At 35.5% G+C, this 18,350-nt stretch overlaps 2 protein-coding genes across 2 annotated transcripts; both read right to left on the bottom strand.

Moving 5' to 3' along the window:
• Nucleotides 7,049–9,188, bottom strand: LOC105159979. The gene has a single exon (XM_011077216.2). It carries the CDS (start codon nt 8,994–8,996, stop codon nt 7,344–7,346), a length of 1,653 nt encoding a protein of 550 aa, XP_011075518.1. The 5' UTR covers nt 8,997–9,188; the 3' UTR covers nt 7,049–7,343.
• LOC105159978 (anaphase-promoting complex subunit 2) lies at nt 9,626–18,062 on the bottom strand. Its single transcript, XM_011077214.2, has 16 exons — nt 17,590–18,062; nt 16,878–16,964; nt 15,675–15,906; nt 14,448–14,725; nt 14,172–14,243; nt 13,731–13,975; nt 12,849–13,265; nt 12,482–12,683; nt 12,269–12,383; nt 12,045–12,127; nt 11,681–11,800; nt 11,175–11,263; nt 11,004–11,085; nt 10,482–10,670; nt 10,213–10,281; nt 9,626–10,121 (listed from the first exon to the last, which is right to left on the bottom strand). The coding sequence occupies exons 1-16, from the start codon at nt 17,830–17,832 to the stop codon at nt 9,999–10,001; spliced, it is 2,646 nt and encodes an 881-aa protein (XP_011075516.1). The 5' UTR covers nt 17,833–18,062; the 3' UTR covers nt 9,626–9,998.

Here is an 18,350-nt window from a genome sequence, read left to right as displayed (position 1 = left end):
GTACGGCCTGAAAACGCACTAGCGAAGCGGTAGCATAAAACGCATACAATAATTAAAAATTAAAGTGTAAAACAATGAATTCAAGGGGGTGTACCTTTGGAGTTCTCAGGCATTCCATGTAGTATGAAAATTATGCAACAATAAAGAATTAATCATACGAGGCTATTGTTCAAAATAAGAGGAGGGGCATAAGTGTAAAATCGAATTTTACCTCTTAAAGTTTCAAGCTTCCAACCAAGCAACTTTGTCTAATTTGCCCACTCGAGATTTCAATGTAGGAATCCTCCAAAGATGATTCATACCACATCAGAATAAACGATGCCTTGATCCCTTTACTAGAAGGAATCGAGGCCAAAGTCTCACTCTTTGTGAGAAGAGAGGGGCGACTAAACATATAGAGTATGAGCAGAATTTTTCTTTTTTCTTTTTTTGTATTGTGTAATGAATTATTATCATACTAATTATACACGATATATATTTATATATCTTGAATAGATAAACTAGAATGTGTCTATATACATTCTATTATCTATAAAGCAACTCTTTAATCCATTCCAAATGAAGAAAAGTCAAATTATGACCAAGCTAGTACTTTCGAAAAATGCAATTCTTTGGTCAACTTTCTCTCTATCAATTTTGCTAGTGGACCTCAATGAGTGGGCTGATTTTATGTAAAATAAATTCAATACCCAATAAATTTTAATTAAATACAATTTAATAAAATTCATTTAATTGAGCTCACTAGGTATTTAATCTAATTAAATACTCAATCCCAAAATTTCTCTTATTTAAACTTGGACTATCCATCCAATGGACCCCCATATGTGAGTAATCCAATTACTTACACATTATGGAATTAATTCTAAATTAATTCCTTATTCTTTCTCGGTGATTTGTGTGTGACTGTTTAAGTTCATCTTTCAGCTAGACTTGGACTAGTGACCAACAGTAACAATTAATTAAATCCAATTAATTAATTGTTCTTGATCAATCCTTGATCAAGAAAGTCGCTACCATGGGTGGCCGTCTAGCAATGGTCCATGACACTAGAGACTAGATCAATGTCCATGTGAACATTTAGACTCTCGAGTCCATATGGGTACGATCCTTCCATCTACGTCTTTCAGCCTTAGTCTAAGGCATGAAATTTGGTGTCGGTTTTCATCCTGGACTAGATATCTATGCTTAATACTTGAGATCACGTTACGCCAAGTTTCTAGACATAGAACCTCTTTTTCCTATTCAATCAAGCCACAGGTTCATAAGGCGTGAATATATCTTCAAGTGCGTAGGAGATACCTGTCACACACCGATAAGGGACGAATCCTCTTCTTGGAACTTATCGTCCTCGCTACATACTCTTACTGCACTGGACAAGGCTTATGATGATCATGTCTGCGACACAATCACCTCTCGCTAAGATCTAAGATATAGTCATCGCATGCATGTGACTGCCGTGATTCCTAAAGTCTAAGGACTACTCCCGTGCTATCAGAATCGGGGATTCGTGTCATACCAACCAAACCTCCAAGGCTTTCATATAACGATCCCCCCGAGTCAGTTCAATCAGTTAACCACCTTGTCAACTAACCCACTGAAATAGACGTCCAACGTCTGTCGTCGATGAAATATGGCACTCATCCAATAAAAGTAATACTTAGTGCAAGTCTCAGTAGGACTTTGGATGCCCAATCTCGAGGTCCTCGACTTGAAACGTTTCAGACCAACCCTCAGAAGTTGGTTACCTAGCCGCCATCCAATGCACAGCCTAACTACATGGTTTATTAAATGGTCTGTAGGCATCTGTTGTAACGTCAAAGCAAAGCTTAATGTAATTGGTAAGTACAACACACATGTGTGCCGAAGACGAATACTTACCATATTTGTCGAGACAATATTACTTAAATAAAGCTTGCTTGAATGGTTCTAAAAACTGCCAATCTAATTAGCTTTTGATCACCTATTTCAATAATCCAAATATAGCATTGATGTGCATAATAATAGGCTAGCCCAAAGAGGCCCAAAAGATCCAAAAAAGAAGAAAGAAACGAAAGGCACGTAATATCTTAGGAGACCCAAGTCATGAGAGGCCCAAAAACACTTAGCGGTCTTGACAGGTGCCCCCCTAAAAACAGACAGGCGGGCGGCCTTGGTAGGTGCCCTTTAGAAAGCAGACAGACTGGCGACCTTGGCGTGTGCCCTCCAGAAAATAAGATTGGCAAAGAAAAGAGGTTGAAGGCATCCCACTTTCATTTGGCCCATGAAGATATCTAAAGCCTAAACCAAGTCCGCCAATCCATGATGAGGACAGCCCGCTGAAAATTACCAGGCTCAGCCCAAGAGGGAAGCTAAGTACACTAAGAACGGCCCAAGAAGGAGGCCTGGTACAAGACCTGCCTTCCAAACCCAGCCCTGGGGGAAGGGAGGCACCCTCAAGAAGCTGTACAAATTGACCTAGAAGGACTCCTTGCAGAACAAGAGTTCTCGCATAGAGGGAGTCCTCCTCCAACCAAAGACGTGTTGCTCAAGTTAAGGAGGAGATAAAATCGTGCCTTATCCTCGAATTTTCGCCTTCTTTCTCGGAAAGGCAGGTCACCCTAAAGTTCCTACCAAGAGGAACTCCTTCTATATAAATACAAGTAGCACCCCTCAACACTGATACCTGCAGCACCCCTTCAAGAAGTTGGAAATTGTTTTGCTATTTTGCTGCAACTCTCAATTCGTGCTTTTGTCATATTTTACTCACGAAATCTTTATTTTTTATTTCAATTTCTCATTTCAGCATCGCTCAAGAGGGACGCCTTCTTCAGTCCTCCAACAGGGACACCACCTTCCGTCCACCAAAAGGGACACCCTCTAGAATTCGGAAAATCACTCTCTATTCTTACTTTAGCATTCGAATTGCAATCTTAGCATGATTTCTCTCATGAAATTGCTTACTCTATCACGATTTCTCATTACATTTTATTTCTTACAATTATTTTTCTCCTGAATTCGATACCAACTTGGGCATGCAATGCTAACGCCTGTTTTGCAGGTCCCCCCTTCAAAATTGGTATTTGCTTCGGTTAAATCTCTGAGCATAGTTCATATCAATTGGACCCGTACGTTTTTTAAATACATCAACCATAAAATATGCTTCTATTCTTGTAAGTTAGATATCAATCAATCACTATGTCAAAGGATAATTATCATAATTTATATTATTTTTCTCGTTTTATTTTCTTTTTTGATATTTCTAGTAGATTAGGCAACTTTTAATTAAATTCGGTCAACAACGTGAAGAGACTATATTGCTTTTTCATATAAATAAATAAAATATAATTTGCTAATTAAATTAAGAGTAAATTACAACAATCTCCCCTAAGATTTCGTATAATTTCTAATACCCCCCTTATTATTTTTGAAAAATTACCAATATTCCTTAATTTTAATAGTCATCTAACAATTAGCTCACTCCATTATTCTCCATTAGATTTCTATTTAATTTTTTATGGTGAACTGACTAAAATGTCCTCGTGTACTATGAATTATAATTTTTTATTTATTTTTTAATTTTTTTACTAACTAAGTGGATAATTTTATTATAATTTTAAACTTTTATATTCACTCCATCCGATTTTGTTATAAATTTTATTTTTTTAAAAAAAGAAAAAACACAATAAGAGTGTATTCATACATTTATCCAATAATTACATAATTTCATCAAATTTTATGAGATATTTATTATTTTTAAATAATAAAAAAATATTCATAATTATATCAAATTTTTAGAGAGATAATTGTGATTTACTTTTAAATTAATTGAACAATTCAAAAGTTCTGGGCTAGTCAATGGCATGGCGTGCATCCTCCCAAAATAATAGCTATCAGGAGCCACTTAAAAAGAGGACACGTGTCCTTAAATTCCTCGAATGGATGGGTGACACAAAAGATAAAATAAAAGAAAAATAAAATAAATATTATTGGCTGGTTTAACTTGTGGTTCTTGTCATCTGCCCACTTCACGGCTTTGCTTCACACATCATCTTCTTCATTTTCTAATTTTTCTTTTAATAAACTATATATATTATTATAATCATAATTTTTAATTTATATCTATATCTATATATATAATACAATTGGGTATTGTCTGCTTCGACTTTGCAAAAATCTTACAATTTTATCATAAAAAAACGCTTCGTTTAAAAAGAGAAAGTTTGAAACTTATAAACTATACAGATCATTATAATCAAAATTTCAATTTACATATCTGATGCAACTGAACGTTGTCAGTTCCAACTTAGCATGAGTCTCACGATTTTATCTTGAAAAAATATTTCGTTAGGGAGATGAGATATTAAAACTTGTAAACTACTCAAATTCCTCATTTACAATTGATACATAAATTTTATGTATAATTATTATTAGTAATATAGGCATACGTCCTACGTTGGATTTGCAGATATTTTTCATATTACAAGGTATTAATTACATTAATAGATATCGCATGAATTAAAATAAATAAATAAATATGATGAATAGAATTGAGGCTCGTGACCTTATAATATTAATAATAGAGTTTTTGAGTTTTGTCCACTTAATTTAAATTTGATTAGCCACCAGATTGTTGATTAGAACACGTGGAATCAAAATTAAATTAAGTAATGATGGTAGGTCTTAAAACCTTAATTAATTGATGCCACGTGTTTGGGGAGAGATCATTTGGGATTAACATTATCTTATCAACACGTGGCGTGGTGGAATTGTGCTCTATTTTCCTTGGGGGAAAAAAAAGAAAAGATTTTATTAATTTATTCCAAGAAATAATTATACTCCTCTACTCGAGATTCTGTATAATTATATATAAATTTCATGTGTCTTGAAAATTACATCTAACATTTATGAATTTTGCTTTCGTCTACTACATAAGTCTTCATTGATCAAAATTCACTGAATTTTACGATATTAACCCAAAAAGATTGAATGAAAATTGATATTTACCCTCGAGTGACTTATTAGTGAATTGTAGCAGGTCAAACAATTTTTTCTGACTAAACTACACTTATAATGGTGAAAATATACCTCTTCACATGCATTAACCCGTGAAGACTTATGAGGGTTATTTGGTCATAAAAAGATACTTTTGACCTGCATTAACTCAGTAATGAGCCGATATGGGGTAAATATAGATTTTTTCCAATTTTTACTATTAATGTACTCAAGTTCGGTGAATTTTGACTAACGGAGGGATTTATTTATTATATAAAAATAAATATCATAGATTTTAAATGTAATTTTTCAAATTATAATCAACGAAGGGATAGTAATTATCCCTTATTCCAAAGATAAAATTAAGAATATTATTGTGAATCTCATGGATTTATTTTTCTTAATTAATTTATTGACTTTTTTTTTTTTTTTTGAAAAAGTTGAAAGTCTTTATTTATTCATTTAATAAGATGCATGAAGGTTAGTAGTGGGGTTGTCTTTATTGACTCCTTTTTATGGAATTATTCTATTCCAAAGTGGAAGACTTGTTCATCTACAAACTCACCAACACTTACCACATTGTTTATTATTCTCACTACAAAACAAAAAATAAATTATTCCCCCAATTCTAAATGACTATAATTTCAAATTAAATCTATAGTGTTTACTACAATATTTTAAAATTAATACAAAAATTTAAATTCGGACTATGATTAACCAGCATTCATTATCATTTTAATTACGGCTAAAACTTTTGACATAATTTTTAGTTGTGGCTAATGTTTTGGTCTTATAATCGTTGTATGATTATGGTTAATTAATTTTTACTGTAATTTTTTACTTTTAACTATGATAATCAACAATAACAGAAGATTATCATTCTTCTAGTGCCTCGGCCCGAGTTCGAAAAAAAATTCACATATTAGTGTTTAAATGAGTTTATAAACTCTTTATCATCTCTTTATACTTTTTTAAAATGAAGCAACTTACCTCCTTAGATAGGGAGGTAAAATTACTTCATTTAAAAAAAATTTACCATAAAAAAAATAATTTACTTATTTACAATATCAGATAAAATAAATTTCATTAACGCCTAAAACCCAATTGTTCAGCCAACTTCATAGTATGTCATTTTCTGGTCAAAATTTTATGAAAATTGATTTAAAAAGTTATCCAAACAAAGTATTTATTAAAGCAAATAAAATAAAAAAGATTTGATGCAAGTTGGAAATTGGGAAAATGGGATGATGTAAGGTGATGATATCTATTAGAACAAACTAATTATTTTAAATTCTTTTTATATATATATATATAATATATATATTAGTCAACTTAAAATTTTGTATGAGTTATAAATCACAAAATTTTGCCCCGTTAATTGATTACCAAATCAGTCACAAATTGGACAACTTATACTATGTTGATATTATAATATGATTTTAATATTTGAAATTTGTTTTATGATAAAAAAAATAAAAAAGGTAATTTGTATTATGGTCACTTATCCTTATCCGATTCTGGTCAAACTATTACTTTTCTCTTTTTCGTGCTTATCTTCAGATTGCGAAGGTTTTTGGCTGAATTTATTAAAATATCTTATATATTATTTTGAAGGTTTATAATATATTAGATTTTACTTTAAAAATAAAATTATAAAGTATTTGAGTAAATAAAATGATACGTTTGTAGATAATATGATTAAGATCGAAGAAATTTGTTAAAATTTTACATAAAAATTTAAGAATTTTTTTACTTTTGGTAAAGGAGTTTATGAGCGGCTAACATCTTAGCACTCCTTATATATATCCAACCCTGTGTAAAAATAAGTGGCAGCAATATGAATCAAAAGTGAGCAATTTGTGAAAGAGAAACAAACAGGAACAGTATCAAGGGTTATCAGCTTACTTTTTAAAATTTTTACATTTTGATCATATTGATTAGAAATGTATCATCATTACAATTTTATAAATTTTATTATTTTATTTTATTCAAACATTTCGATAATTTATTTTTAGAATAATTTTAAATAAATCGAGGCAGACGTTGTATAAGTTGAAAATTCATTTTGCAAATCCACTCCTCCCCAAAATTAAACATAAGACTGCCACCCACAATCTTTCTTACAGCTTCTTGTTGCCAAGAAACCACAGATTCACAAATCATCAACAAAGTCAAACATAAGAACACAAATCCAAAGGATCAAATGATCTAAGTGGGAAAATCAAATGAACAGTATATCATCATAATCCTTAAACCAAAACACAAAACATTTTCAAGGTTAGAGTGCTCAAGATGACTTGAACATAACAATGTCTGAAACTGGATCAACCTCTTCAAGACAGAAGCATCAAGAATGAACAAATCCTTGAGCCTTATTCTTGAGTACCACTAAACTGAAGCAATCTTCTCATTGCTTGTTTCTTCATTACCTTCCCATAAATCCCTCTTCCTAATTTCATTGCTTTTTCCATTTCCACCACCCCACCATTGATCCCACCTCTCTTTAGTCCCTCCATGAACACTCTCACAACCCTCTCGTCGCTTCCCACTGCATCGACTACGCTATCCACCACGGCCTCAGCTGCTGGAATCTTCCTCCCCCATTTTCTCATCAGCTTTTCAGACCCAAAAACTCTTGAATAAGCTTCCCAGAATGAGGCCCTCAAATAGCCTTTCCCTTTTCCCCTAACCATCCACCTCCTCATTCCCTCCTCCAATCTACACACCAGACTCCCCATGTCCACTAGCCCTTTTCCAAGTGCAATTTCAATCTCTGTCGCCTCGTGCTTGTAGCACATGTTTTCTTCGAATTTGCACCTCTTGCATCTACATAGGAACCCCCAATTGTTGGACATTTCTCTCCGGTTGTTCAGAGGAGAAAGCACATCGAAATAGGCAAACGTTAGCTCTTCCCCTGCCTTCATATCTCTTGCAGCATGAACCACGACATGATCGCCAATGTGCAAGCGCCTCACGTTGGGATCACAAGAATGGTTGAGGAAAGAAGCCAAGATCCACAAGCCAACGCCATGGTAATCAGCGTTTTTACCCAAAACCTTGGCTGAAATCGCATCCTCAAGCATAGAATTCACATCCAAAACGCTCAACATTCTGCCCATATCTAGCTTGTCTACAGAAATTCCACTATTCATCTCTGCTTCAGGCCTGAAAATTCCAATCTCTGGAACTTCCAAATTCTCCTCATCTTCACCTGGAGATAACTTGGATATCAAACTCTTGATTTCGCTGCATTTTGTGGCTGACTCCACAACTTTATCAATGAAGTTCTTCCATATAACTAATTGAGCATTTTCACCAGAATCTTGAGGCATTATGGCCCTATCAACAGCAATAGCTTTAGTCACCAACAGCAAAGTCCCACTCTCCACATTCTTGGTTGCAAACAATCCACGCCCGCTAATCTCAGACTTCCTGATCTCCACCGCACCCACATACTCCGCAAATTCGGGTAGTTTCCCACTAAAACCACTCAAAACCCAGTCAGTAACATCAAATGCCCCAGTTCTTGATAGAAACTCAAACTTCTTACACTTGTCCAAGAACCCATTCACCACATCAGAGTTCTCATTGGCCTGCGGATCAAGATTTGCTGCCTTGAAGCAGTCCAAGGCCATGCTATACCTATTCAAACTCAACAAGATTTTACCCTTGCAAAGAAGAGTCTTGAAGTGAGATTTCTCAATTCTGAGTGCCTCCTCACAATCTCTCAATGCTTCAGAAAACTCCAACAGCCGGGCCTGGGCTTCGGCCCGATTGGAGAAGGCCAAACAGAGGGTCTTCTGGAGCTTGGAGAGGTGGACTGCGTCCGGACTTTTCTTGGAAATGCAATGTTGACAGAGAGAAATGATTTGAGTGTAGACTTGGATTGAGCCTTTGTACTCTTCTCTTAGGAGAAGTTCTGTGGCTTTGGATCTCAAATTTTGCATTCTCTCTTCTTCTTCTTCTTCTTCTTCTTCTTCTACTTCCATCTCTTCTTCTTGCGGCAGTGCTTCTGTTTCTCTCATCTGTGTCTGGTCGATTGTTTGGTGCTACTGTAGTTTCTGTTTCCTCGATGATTTTCACTCTTTTTGGTCTCTGGCGAGTGAAAATTTGAATTGAGTAAATGTAACGGTCGAATTGCGGAGTAAATATTTTTATTTTATTTTAATTGTGGTCATCACATGGGTAACGGCTATAACTTGAATGAAAAGGGCGACTGTTTGGGGTCCGTTTTTACACTTTGGATTATTGCGTTTCTTTCCTACGGCTATTAGTACTACAACTATTCCATTCCACTCTTTCTCTACTTCCTACTCTCCCAACCTTTTGATTTACTGTCTGGGGATTATCACTCCAAATTCCTTTTCAGGAAAACTATCATGACTCCTCCGTTTCTCGTGATTATATATATATATATATATATATATACGTAAATATATCCTAATGTAGGTTGATTGGGGATTATTCAATTTTTCAAATTATATTTAACTAATAATTAGTATTTTTTTTAATCTTTTTAATGTAATGTAGTGATTTATATATTTTGTTTTTATTTATAATATATTTTAAAATGTGAAGAATTATTTATTATATGCAAGAAAAAATAGCATAACACAACAACTAGTATTACAAAAAAGAAATCCAGCCATTGAGATACTAAACTTTCTCACTTTTGAAACCGAAATTACCAGATGCCACCTGTGTGCACCAATCAATTTAACCTTATCAATACCTTCTTATCACAAAGCTATTTTCCTGATTCTGAATATTGGTGTTTGACTAGCAGGCAGGCATTGATCATTTCACGCTCTTATACAACTTATAGAGACCCTTGCACTTATACAGCAGGGTGCAAGTAAGCTTGCTCAACAATTTGATTAAAATTACACTTTCTTGAAAATAACAAGAAATTTAGCCCATTTGCCAGCTGAAATTTGAGCTTTCCTTCAACCTCCTCATTAACCAAAGAAGGGAGCTGCATAATCCTGACCATCATTTCTAATCAAGAGTTTCAGCTCATAAGCCTTTTACTTCTTTAAGAAATACATTCCATCTCTAAGCTCGAGTTTTTCTTCTGCAACTAGACCAGTCAAAAAGCCTTGCAATTGTTGGAGTGATTTGTCATAGGGCGGATCTCCTATGCAGAACATCTGTAACAGGCATTGTATTGTTTGATCAGATAGTCGTGCTATCATGTATCCGTTATCCCTAACAGTCCTCAGCTTTTACCGAAAGAATTACCTTGAGAGTGTTGTGAATCCGGTCCAATGCCATGCTGCCAAAATTGGTAAGCATCCCCGTGATAAATTTCTGCAACAATTTTCGAAAAAGAAAAATAAAAACAAAAGAATTGGTCAACTTAGTCATAGCAATGGGAAACTGGCTCTAAGAAGAAATATAATTCTGAGTCTTAACAGCTGTGAGATTTATTTGCGTCACATTAGCATCAAGCTGGTAATTGGTATCCATAGTAGACTCTATTCATTGCTTGGGAGGGTTTGCAGTTTTACCTCATAAACAGTCATTTCTTTTCGCAGTTGATCCTCAACGGATGCTACTGATGTCTCTCCTTCCTCATCACCCACTAGAAGCTCTTCACAGCTACCAGTGTTAGCTCCAGTCTTTCCACTCTCAACCAAAGCTTCCACCAATGTGAATTTGTGATCGCCAGACTCTTGTATTGATTCTGCTAGGATTCCCTGCATTAACCCGAGGGATAAGAGATTAAAGCAAATAGACATCATCAGTACAAACCCTTGGATTTCTTATGAGCTTCAAACAACTGCAGAAGTCAACAGGCCTTGAAAGGCAAATGCCTTTTGCCAACTGAGAACTATACAAGGAAGAATGAAACTAGTAAAATTGCAAGCGACCCAGGATCTTAATAAAGATGTCTAGATGCTATTTGCCCTTACTCAAGAAGCTAAAACTCAGATAACAGCATAATGAATTCAAACACCCTGTCAAAAAATAATTTAGAGTGTCGAACTTCTAAGAGAATCATAAATCAGGATGCTGGATATGAAAGTAACCTTGTTTATCCAAAAATATATCCTTCTATTCAAGACATCCACAGGGACACCTACAGCGGCAGCAAGGTTCTTGGAGGTCCAACTGGAAGCGAAAAACACATGATTATAGAATAATAATGCATCTTACATAATAAAAATAATAAATTGACAAATATAATTCCTCAGCATTACCTTGTTTGATCCTCAAATTGACTAATAATAGATGCATGAAGAGGTGTGACACTGAACTGCAGTGTTCTATCTTCAAATTGCAGCTCCAACTGGACAATACGGCAAAAGAGAATTGTTAATGTTGTTTGCACAAGTACGAGACCCAGACAGAGAACGATGTTAATGCATATCTTACATGGGTGGTATTGTATTAGCTGTGGTGGTGCAAGAGCACAAGGTTTAAACATTCTTTTGACAACTTTTCAAGCGGTTTATTTTTTCAAAGAATTTACATTTATTATATTAATTCTGACTTTTTCAAGCAAGCGAGATTAATAATCACATAAAACTACAATTATCATGATCCAACAAGATTCTTTTCCACTTTCATAAGTGAAATAATTTTGTTCCTTGTTGAGTCCTGAGTAAAATTGGTCCAGAATAGCATGTCCTCATAATATTTTAGAATGGTTCCAAAGTCCAAGTAAAATATTCTGCTGCTTGCATTTTGCTTGGAAGCAACTGACCTTTACAGTACCAAGATTTTTCTTCCAAAGGAGCTTACGTGGGGTCTTGATTTCATTGAACCTTTTAGCATAATCACTCAGAAGCCTGTCCACTGGTCCAGGTATAATAAGTGCCTCATCCTGAAATAAGAAACATCATTGACCAAGTGAAAATTTATTAGTCTTCAGTGGACATTAAACAAAACAGGTGCATACATAATAAATTCTAAATTATGTAATAGCCACTTAAGAGTCAAGTCAAATCGAAAATATTACTTCTCTAAACATCTTTAATTTTTCCAGAAGCCACAATTAATGTGTTTCCTTTTGACAAGCTGCAGGAGATGTGTGGGCCAAGCAAGAAGGTAAGAAGTGATATCCATACCTGGATAGGTGGCCAGAAATTTGATGATATAATAGTAGCATTAAGATTATCAAGAGATAATTCATGCTCTCCAACATCAGCAACTGTATTTCATGGAAGCATCAGCCATTCAAAGTTTGTAAAAAGATGGTACTAATTCAGAAGAAGAATCTTGCGATGGTTGTGTAAGGAAGCATTCTGATTCTTCCAAATACAGAAATCATAAATATAATGGCAAGTAAAACCTGGCTGGGGTTGTAGTTTAAGCGTTGCTTTTATGTTTGTATTAGTCCTCTTGGAATCAATTAGATCATTGAGCATTATTTCACACTTCTGCATGCTGCTCTCACCAAAATGAATCTGCAATTGGTAACACCAAAAGAATGGAGGTATATTAGCTAAAACTGCAGTACTTTCATAGTATTTCAAGTTGCAGAATTAATTATCTTCCAAACAACCTTGAGGAGCTCCAGAGTACGTATCTCTGAGTCAATGTCATAGTCAGATTTATTGAGAAGCTTCTCAGCCAGCATAACACGATACTCATTCACCAGCTGATCCTTTGAACCGATTATGCTAACAATCATGCCAAGAATGTCAACCTTCCTCCGATACCTACCACCCTTTAAGGGATCTGCTTCCACCGGATCAGGCTCCCAACTTAAAGGGCAAACACCATCACAATGTGTTAACAGTCCAATTTGGGAAACGACTGTGCATCTATTCCCTTTTTATGGCCCATAAGGATTATTCATTTGATCTGTTGTATAAAGTGGTATGATAAATCACACTCTGTAATTTTCTCTCTAGAGTAGAGCAGCTTACCTTTGGGCATTAATCCATGCCTGCTTGTCATCGGTGTTGGCGTCATCATCAAGGCTAGAATTCTCTTGATTTTCTTCATCTCTGTTTAATTCCTCCAGAAGGCTGTCCCCAGTGCTTCCTGGTCCACTTGGATTCCCACCAGCCCCATCAGTAAGCATAGTGACAATGCATTTAATGGTATCCTTCCTTCCCCTTAAGTATTCTCTTATTGGTTCACCAACAGCTTCAAGGAATACACCAGCTGGATCTATTGTTCGAAGGGCTTTGATAGTTGAAACATATTGGTGCAGTATATCATTGGTAGAGGCACCAGCTGTCAGTAACCGGTACTTTAAAGCAGCTATGAATGATTCAACAAGCTTCGAGTGCTGTCCCGTGTATTCGAGGCATAATTTCAAATCTTCTATAGCAGGGGAACTGAAGATGAAGAAGACGATAAAAACACCTTATAAATGCATCATCAAAAAGAGAGATCACTTTTTTTCAGATAAATCAAAACCTAGCTGCTTACACCTAAATGAAATCAAATGAATAGACAAAGCTTTTCCCATGCTTTAACTGCTGACTCAGAAATAGTGCAACCCAATTGAGCAAGAGACAAAAAGAAGGTTCAAGTACAATCTGTGAATGTTCTTCCCACTCATGGATTCCCAAAAAAAAAAAAAAGAAAAAAGAAATACTTGTATAATACTGCATTATGAGCTAGGAAAGACTACATATTCAGATACAGGTACTGGCTCAAATCAAGCATGCATGTCTTACTCACCTGGTACCAATCACATGTGCCTTCCAAAGAATCAGAAACAAGTTTTGAGTGACCTATAACCCATTAGATTGCTAAATCATAGATCTATCTTGTTGGTTTAAAGATGCACATGTTACCTGTCTGGATAATCCACAATAATTTCGAAAAGTTTGGCTATTCTGAGATCTTGCAATGTTTCATAAGCAAAATACTCTAAGCGCAACTGCCATCGGACGAGTCCCTCAGAAGGGATTCCAGTTCCATGATGGGTAAAAGACAAGTGGGATGCCAAAGGGGATTTCAGACCAGAAGAAGGGCTTTCATAACTTTTAGATTCACCAAGGTAAGCAAGGAGAGCATGTAAAAATTGAAGCGGCACAGCCTGCAAATTATAGCTCCCCGTTTTAGAGATCTTACATGAAACCATAATTGTGTCCTTTTATCAACTCAGAATTTGTTACTAGAACTCAGACTCAAAACGGAAGTATTGAAAAAAAACTCAATAGCCTAATGAATGGAGATATCAACGGGGTCCTTGATTCTGAGGGGGGCCCTATTGAGCAATCTCATTTACATACCTGTATCCACCCTTTAATGGACTCTAATACTGAAAACCTAAATTCATCACCGGCTAGCTCGTGTACTTTAGCCTGTCAAGAGAAGAGAAATTTAAAAATAAATAAATAAATAGTGACATAATGAATAAGACTTAGAAGCAAAAACAAAGGGAACGTAGCAGCCATTATTGAGATTATACCATCTAAAAGTTTAGACAAGAGTAACATCACTTCTCAAAAAGAATCTAACTAAAAATAAGACAATTGAAATTAATGATATTAAACACATAGTACAACCTTCAAAAGCAGAAATATAGCAGAGGCATAGGCATCTTCAGCTATTGAGGTAAGCCCAAGACCCCTAAGATCGCGAACAACCACTCCAATGTTCCTTACTAATTTGCTGTTTCCCAAAGTGCTTTTATGGTGATGAGTTCCATCAATATCCATTTCTGCTGTTTTACAGTCGAGGTCCATTCCATCATCTTCATGTAACTCACTATCATTCTCAGAGCCTCTAGCCATCATTGCACTTAACTCCTCCAACCGCCCCTTAAAGTACCAGCGAAGTACATCTGAATTTAATGACCCAGAAATGAAGCAGTTTAAGAAGGTATCATAGTGTTTGGATCCATTTTCTGAGTGTTTTGTTGTGTTTGTGGAGATAGAGAGAAAAAAACAAAGATAAATAAGTATGTTTCGAGGTAGTATGTATGTTTGGATTTGTTTTTGGAGATAATTTAAAATAAGTATTGTACGTTTAATATTGTGTTTTGGGAGACAAAAGTTGTTGTTCATTGTGAAATCATGTCTTTTTTATATATTATATTTATATATGTGTGTGTGTGTATATATGTACGTATTTATGCTAAAATAGTTAAAAACACCGTTCTTCTATATGATGGCAAACATTGGGTATGTTTTGACTCATCCAGGAAATAACTTGAAAATGAAAACAAACATAGTATATATATCTTAGAGTTTCCAGAATATCATCAGGTATAAGCTCCTTTGCCTCCCTTAACCCCTTCCCCGAGCAAGATGAGGATGGCCAGGAATGGCAAGTGCAAGCAAAAAAGTGACACTGAGAAATCATATGACGAAATACTGTACCAAGACCCAAAAGAGAGTAGAAAACGATATGATTTCACTTTTGACCATAAATGATAAAATCTCATGCAGGTAGACCTCCATTAATTTCACTTCATCACATGTCATCTTCGTTTGAAGCATAAGCCATCAAGCTCACATTTACTTTAGTAAGATAACAAAAGTATCCAATAAGCAGAATCAATAAAATAATATGTCATATGGACTTCTTGTATTCATAAGATGAAGACTATCCTTAGGCTCTCAAAATGGACAAAAATGATGAAGAAAACAATGAATCCATGTGATGAATTGATCGCATAGTAAGCTTGCATCTAACTTGCAGACCAAACACATCATAGTATTTAATAGACCTCAATCCAGGGAGATATTACATAAGAATATGACCTACATGATGTACAAGGAAAAAGATACCTGGAAATTGTCGTGGAATACTGGCCATGAGGACAGAAGCTGTTGTTAACTGATATTTTGAGAACAGGTAGTTTCGCTCTGTTTTTAAATATGTTTGTTCCTCCGACTTACTTCCTCTGCACATCTCTAAAGCATGAACCAACATTAACAGGCACTTCTCCTGGTATTGTTTTTCAGATATTATCTCTTCCAAGGCTTTATGTAGGATATCCTGCATCGCACTTTGTTGATCCTGTACCAAATTCTTCCAAATCAGAATGCCAGACACTCTGATACAGCAATGGAAACCTCATTTTCATCATCAGCAGATTAAGTGCCAAAAATGTTTCTTTCTATTCCATGCACAGAACCTGAAAGTTACTATTACCAACAGATTTACAGGACAATGATTTTCCAATCATGCAGAAGATGTCCATAAATGTCCGAAAGCAATATGAAATTAGACTGCTATTTATTGAACATGCACCAATTGGAAAGGCTAAGAGCAGATGTCATCCACAAGGTCAATTACTCAATTCAGCTCCTAGGTTCATTGCATACATAATTGATCATTTTGTTTCCACACAGCTCGTATACTCTGAATCACAGAGAAAACGAACTTTCCAAAATACTTACTTGTTCTGTCTAAAGGAAAACTGTAACTTAAATTTCAGGCAACTATGTTATAAAGAGAACACTTCCCATGCAACGGGGGAAAAAATTGAAAGAATTTCTATAGACAAACTTTCCATGCTACATCAAAACAAAGTGAATCTCCATTCTTTAATGATCACATCAATACAGTACCATATTGGCATATTACAACTGTTTTTTGTTGACATATGAGTATCAATCCTAGCAGCTGATAGGAAACTAGTTCTAACTTTCTTGATTTCATATTGTACCGTCCTGCGGTATTCCCCCATAATATGATAAACCAATTCAGTTAAAGTTTCTTCCAAAAATGATAAATTTAGTTTAGATCAAATTCCTTGGGTTGAGATGTGAAAAGATGAACTTCACCTTCTTATATGATTTAGAGTAATGAAGAAGTGACAACAAGTTTACTGAACAAAGAAAGCGCTTTGTTTATATAAAGATGGCACTAAAAACTCCATACAGTGTTCCTCCTTTTCTTTATCCTCTAAATTTATTCAATAATCAAATATGCAGTTAGCAAGCAGAAAAGCAAAACCCAAGTTCATATATCACATGTACACATACTGGATCTTCCATATCAAGAATTGCAGAATCTCTGTAGACACCAAAATGCTTCCAAAACCTTGATGCCCCATTTTTCTCAAATGTTTCCTGTGGCAACAGAAATAGTGAAGAGAGTTTCGGTTTCAGATATAGGAAGATACTTTATAGCAAAAGACATTTCATCTGAAGTAAGGAATGTACCATTCTCCAAATAGCAGACAACCATTACAAGGAATGCACACACCATTTACTATGATCCTACTATTCATGCATACCAGCGCAATATAATCTTCCTTAATCTCCCCATCTATCAATCTGATTTCCTTCTGAAGGATATATAACTGGAGATATTCGAGATTTTCAAATCGATTTTGCAGTTTTAGAAAGAAAACCAGATGACCGCAAAAGAAACTGACCCCACAAATGTATTACACTAAGGGCCCCCAAAGAATCAAGAAAAACAACCAACTGCAAGCAAATTTAGTTCTTACAGTTTTATATACTTCCACCATCCAATACACAATTAAATTAAATAATAAAGGTCCAGTTCAACTCTCAGACTCACAAATGAAATAGCTGAACACTAAACATACACACAATGCCAAGCAAAATGGAAAAGAAAATCAAGAAATAAACGGGGGGGGGGGGGGGGGGGACTTTAACAGAATTAAATTCAGAATAAAGACAAAATGGAAAAAAAAATATTCAATGAGCAAGTGCAAGTAGGAAGTACCTCAACAGAGCAAAGGAAGTGCTCAACAATTAGCGACTCCAGTCCGCGACTGCAGAGATTACGCACGTCCGATACGAAATTGGGATCAAGCGACAACTCGCCGCCCCCTCCTAGCAGATTTTCTGTTGCCAAACAAAATGCATTCCAGCTATCCGTCATTTCTCCGACTGAATTCTTATTCAGAGAGTCCAGAATCGCCAAATTACACATTGGCGACGCCAATGAACTCTCCGCGGCCGCCATTTTCAGAAAAAAAACAAAGACAGAAATTCTAAGTTGTACTACAGATCAAAACCTAACTTGGACGATACATAAACACAATTATCATCACCGCACGCGGAACAAAATAGGTAATTAGGATAAAGATAGCTAGCAGAGAGTGTTCTTCTGCAGCACATGAATCATCTCACTATAATTTGCCGCCATTTTTAACCTTTGAACAGTGTGTGAATTTGAGTGAGAGCAGAGATGAGGGTTGGGCACACTCACTCAGGTGGTATTGGACCGGGTTCTAAGTAGGGTCGGGTCAGAGGTCAATCAAAATAAGTGGGCCACTCTATATGGACTATTGGAAGTTTATTTGGAGTGCTAAACAGAAGCATTCCTTAGCTAATGGGCCTATAATTGAATTGGGCTGACACAATACGGTACTCTCTTTTTTCAGTTTGAGCATCTTTTTCCTGTGCCAAGAATCGCATGTTGCTGAAACAGTCCACAATAGGGGCAGTAGATGAGTCGAGCCGACTAGTGAAGGCTTAATT

This window comes from Sesamum indicum, linkage group LG4 (genome assembly GCF_000512975.1).
Source record: "Sesamum indicum cultivar Zhongzhi No. 13 linkage group LG4, S_indicum_v1.0, whole genome shotgun sequence".
Classification (NCBI taxonomy): Eukaryota; Viridiplantae; Streptophyta; class Magnoliopsida; order Lamiales; family Pedaliaceae; genus Sesamum; species Sesamum indicum.
Note: the sequence above shows the minus strand (reverse complement) of the source record. Positions and strands in the feature narration are given on the sequence as shown.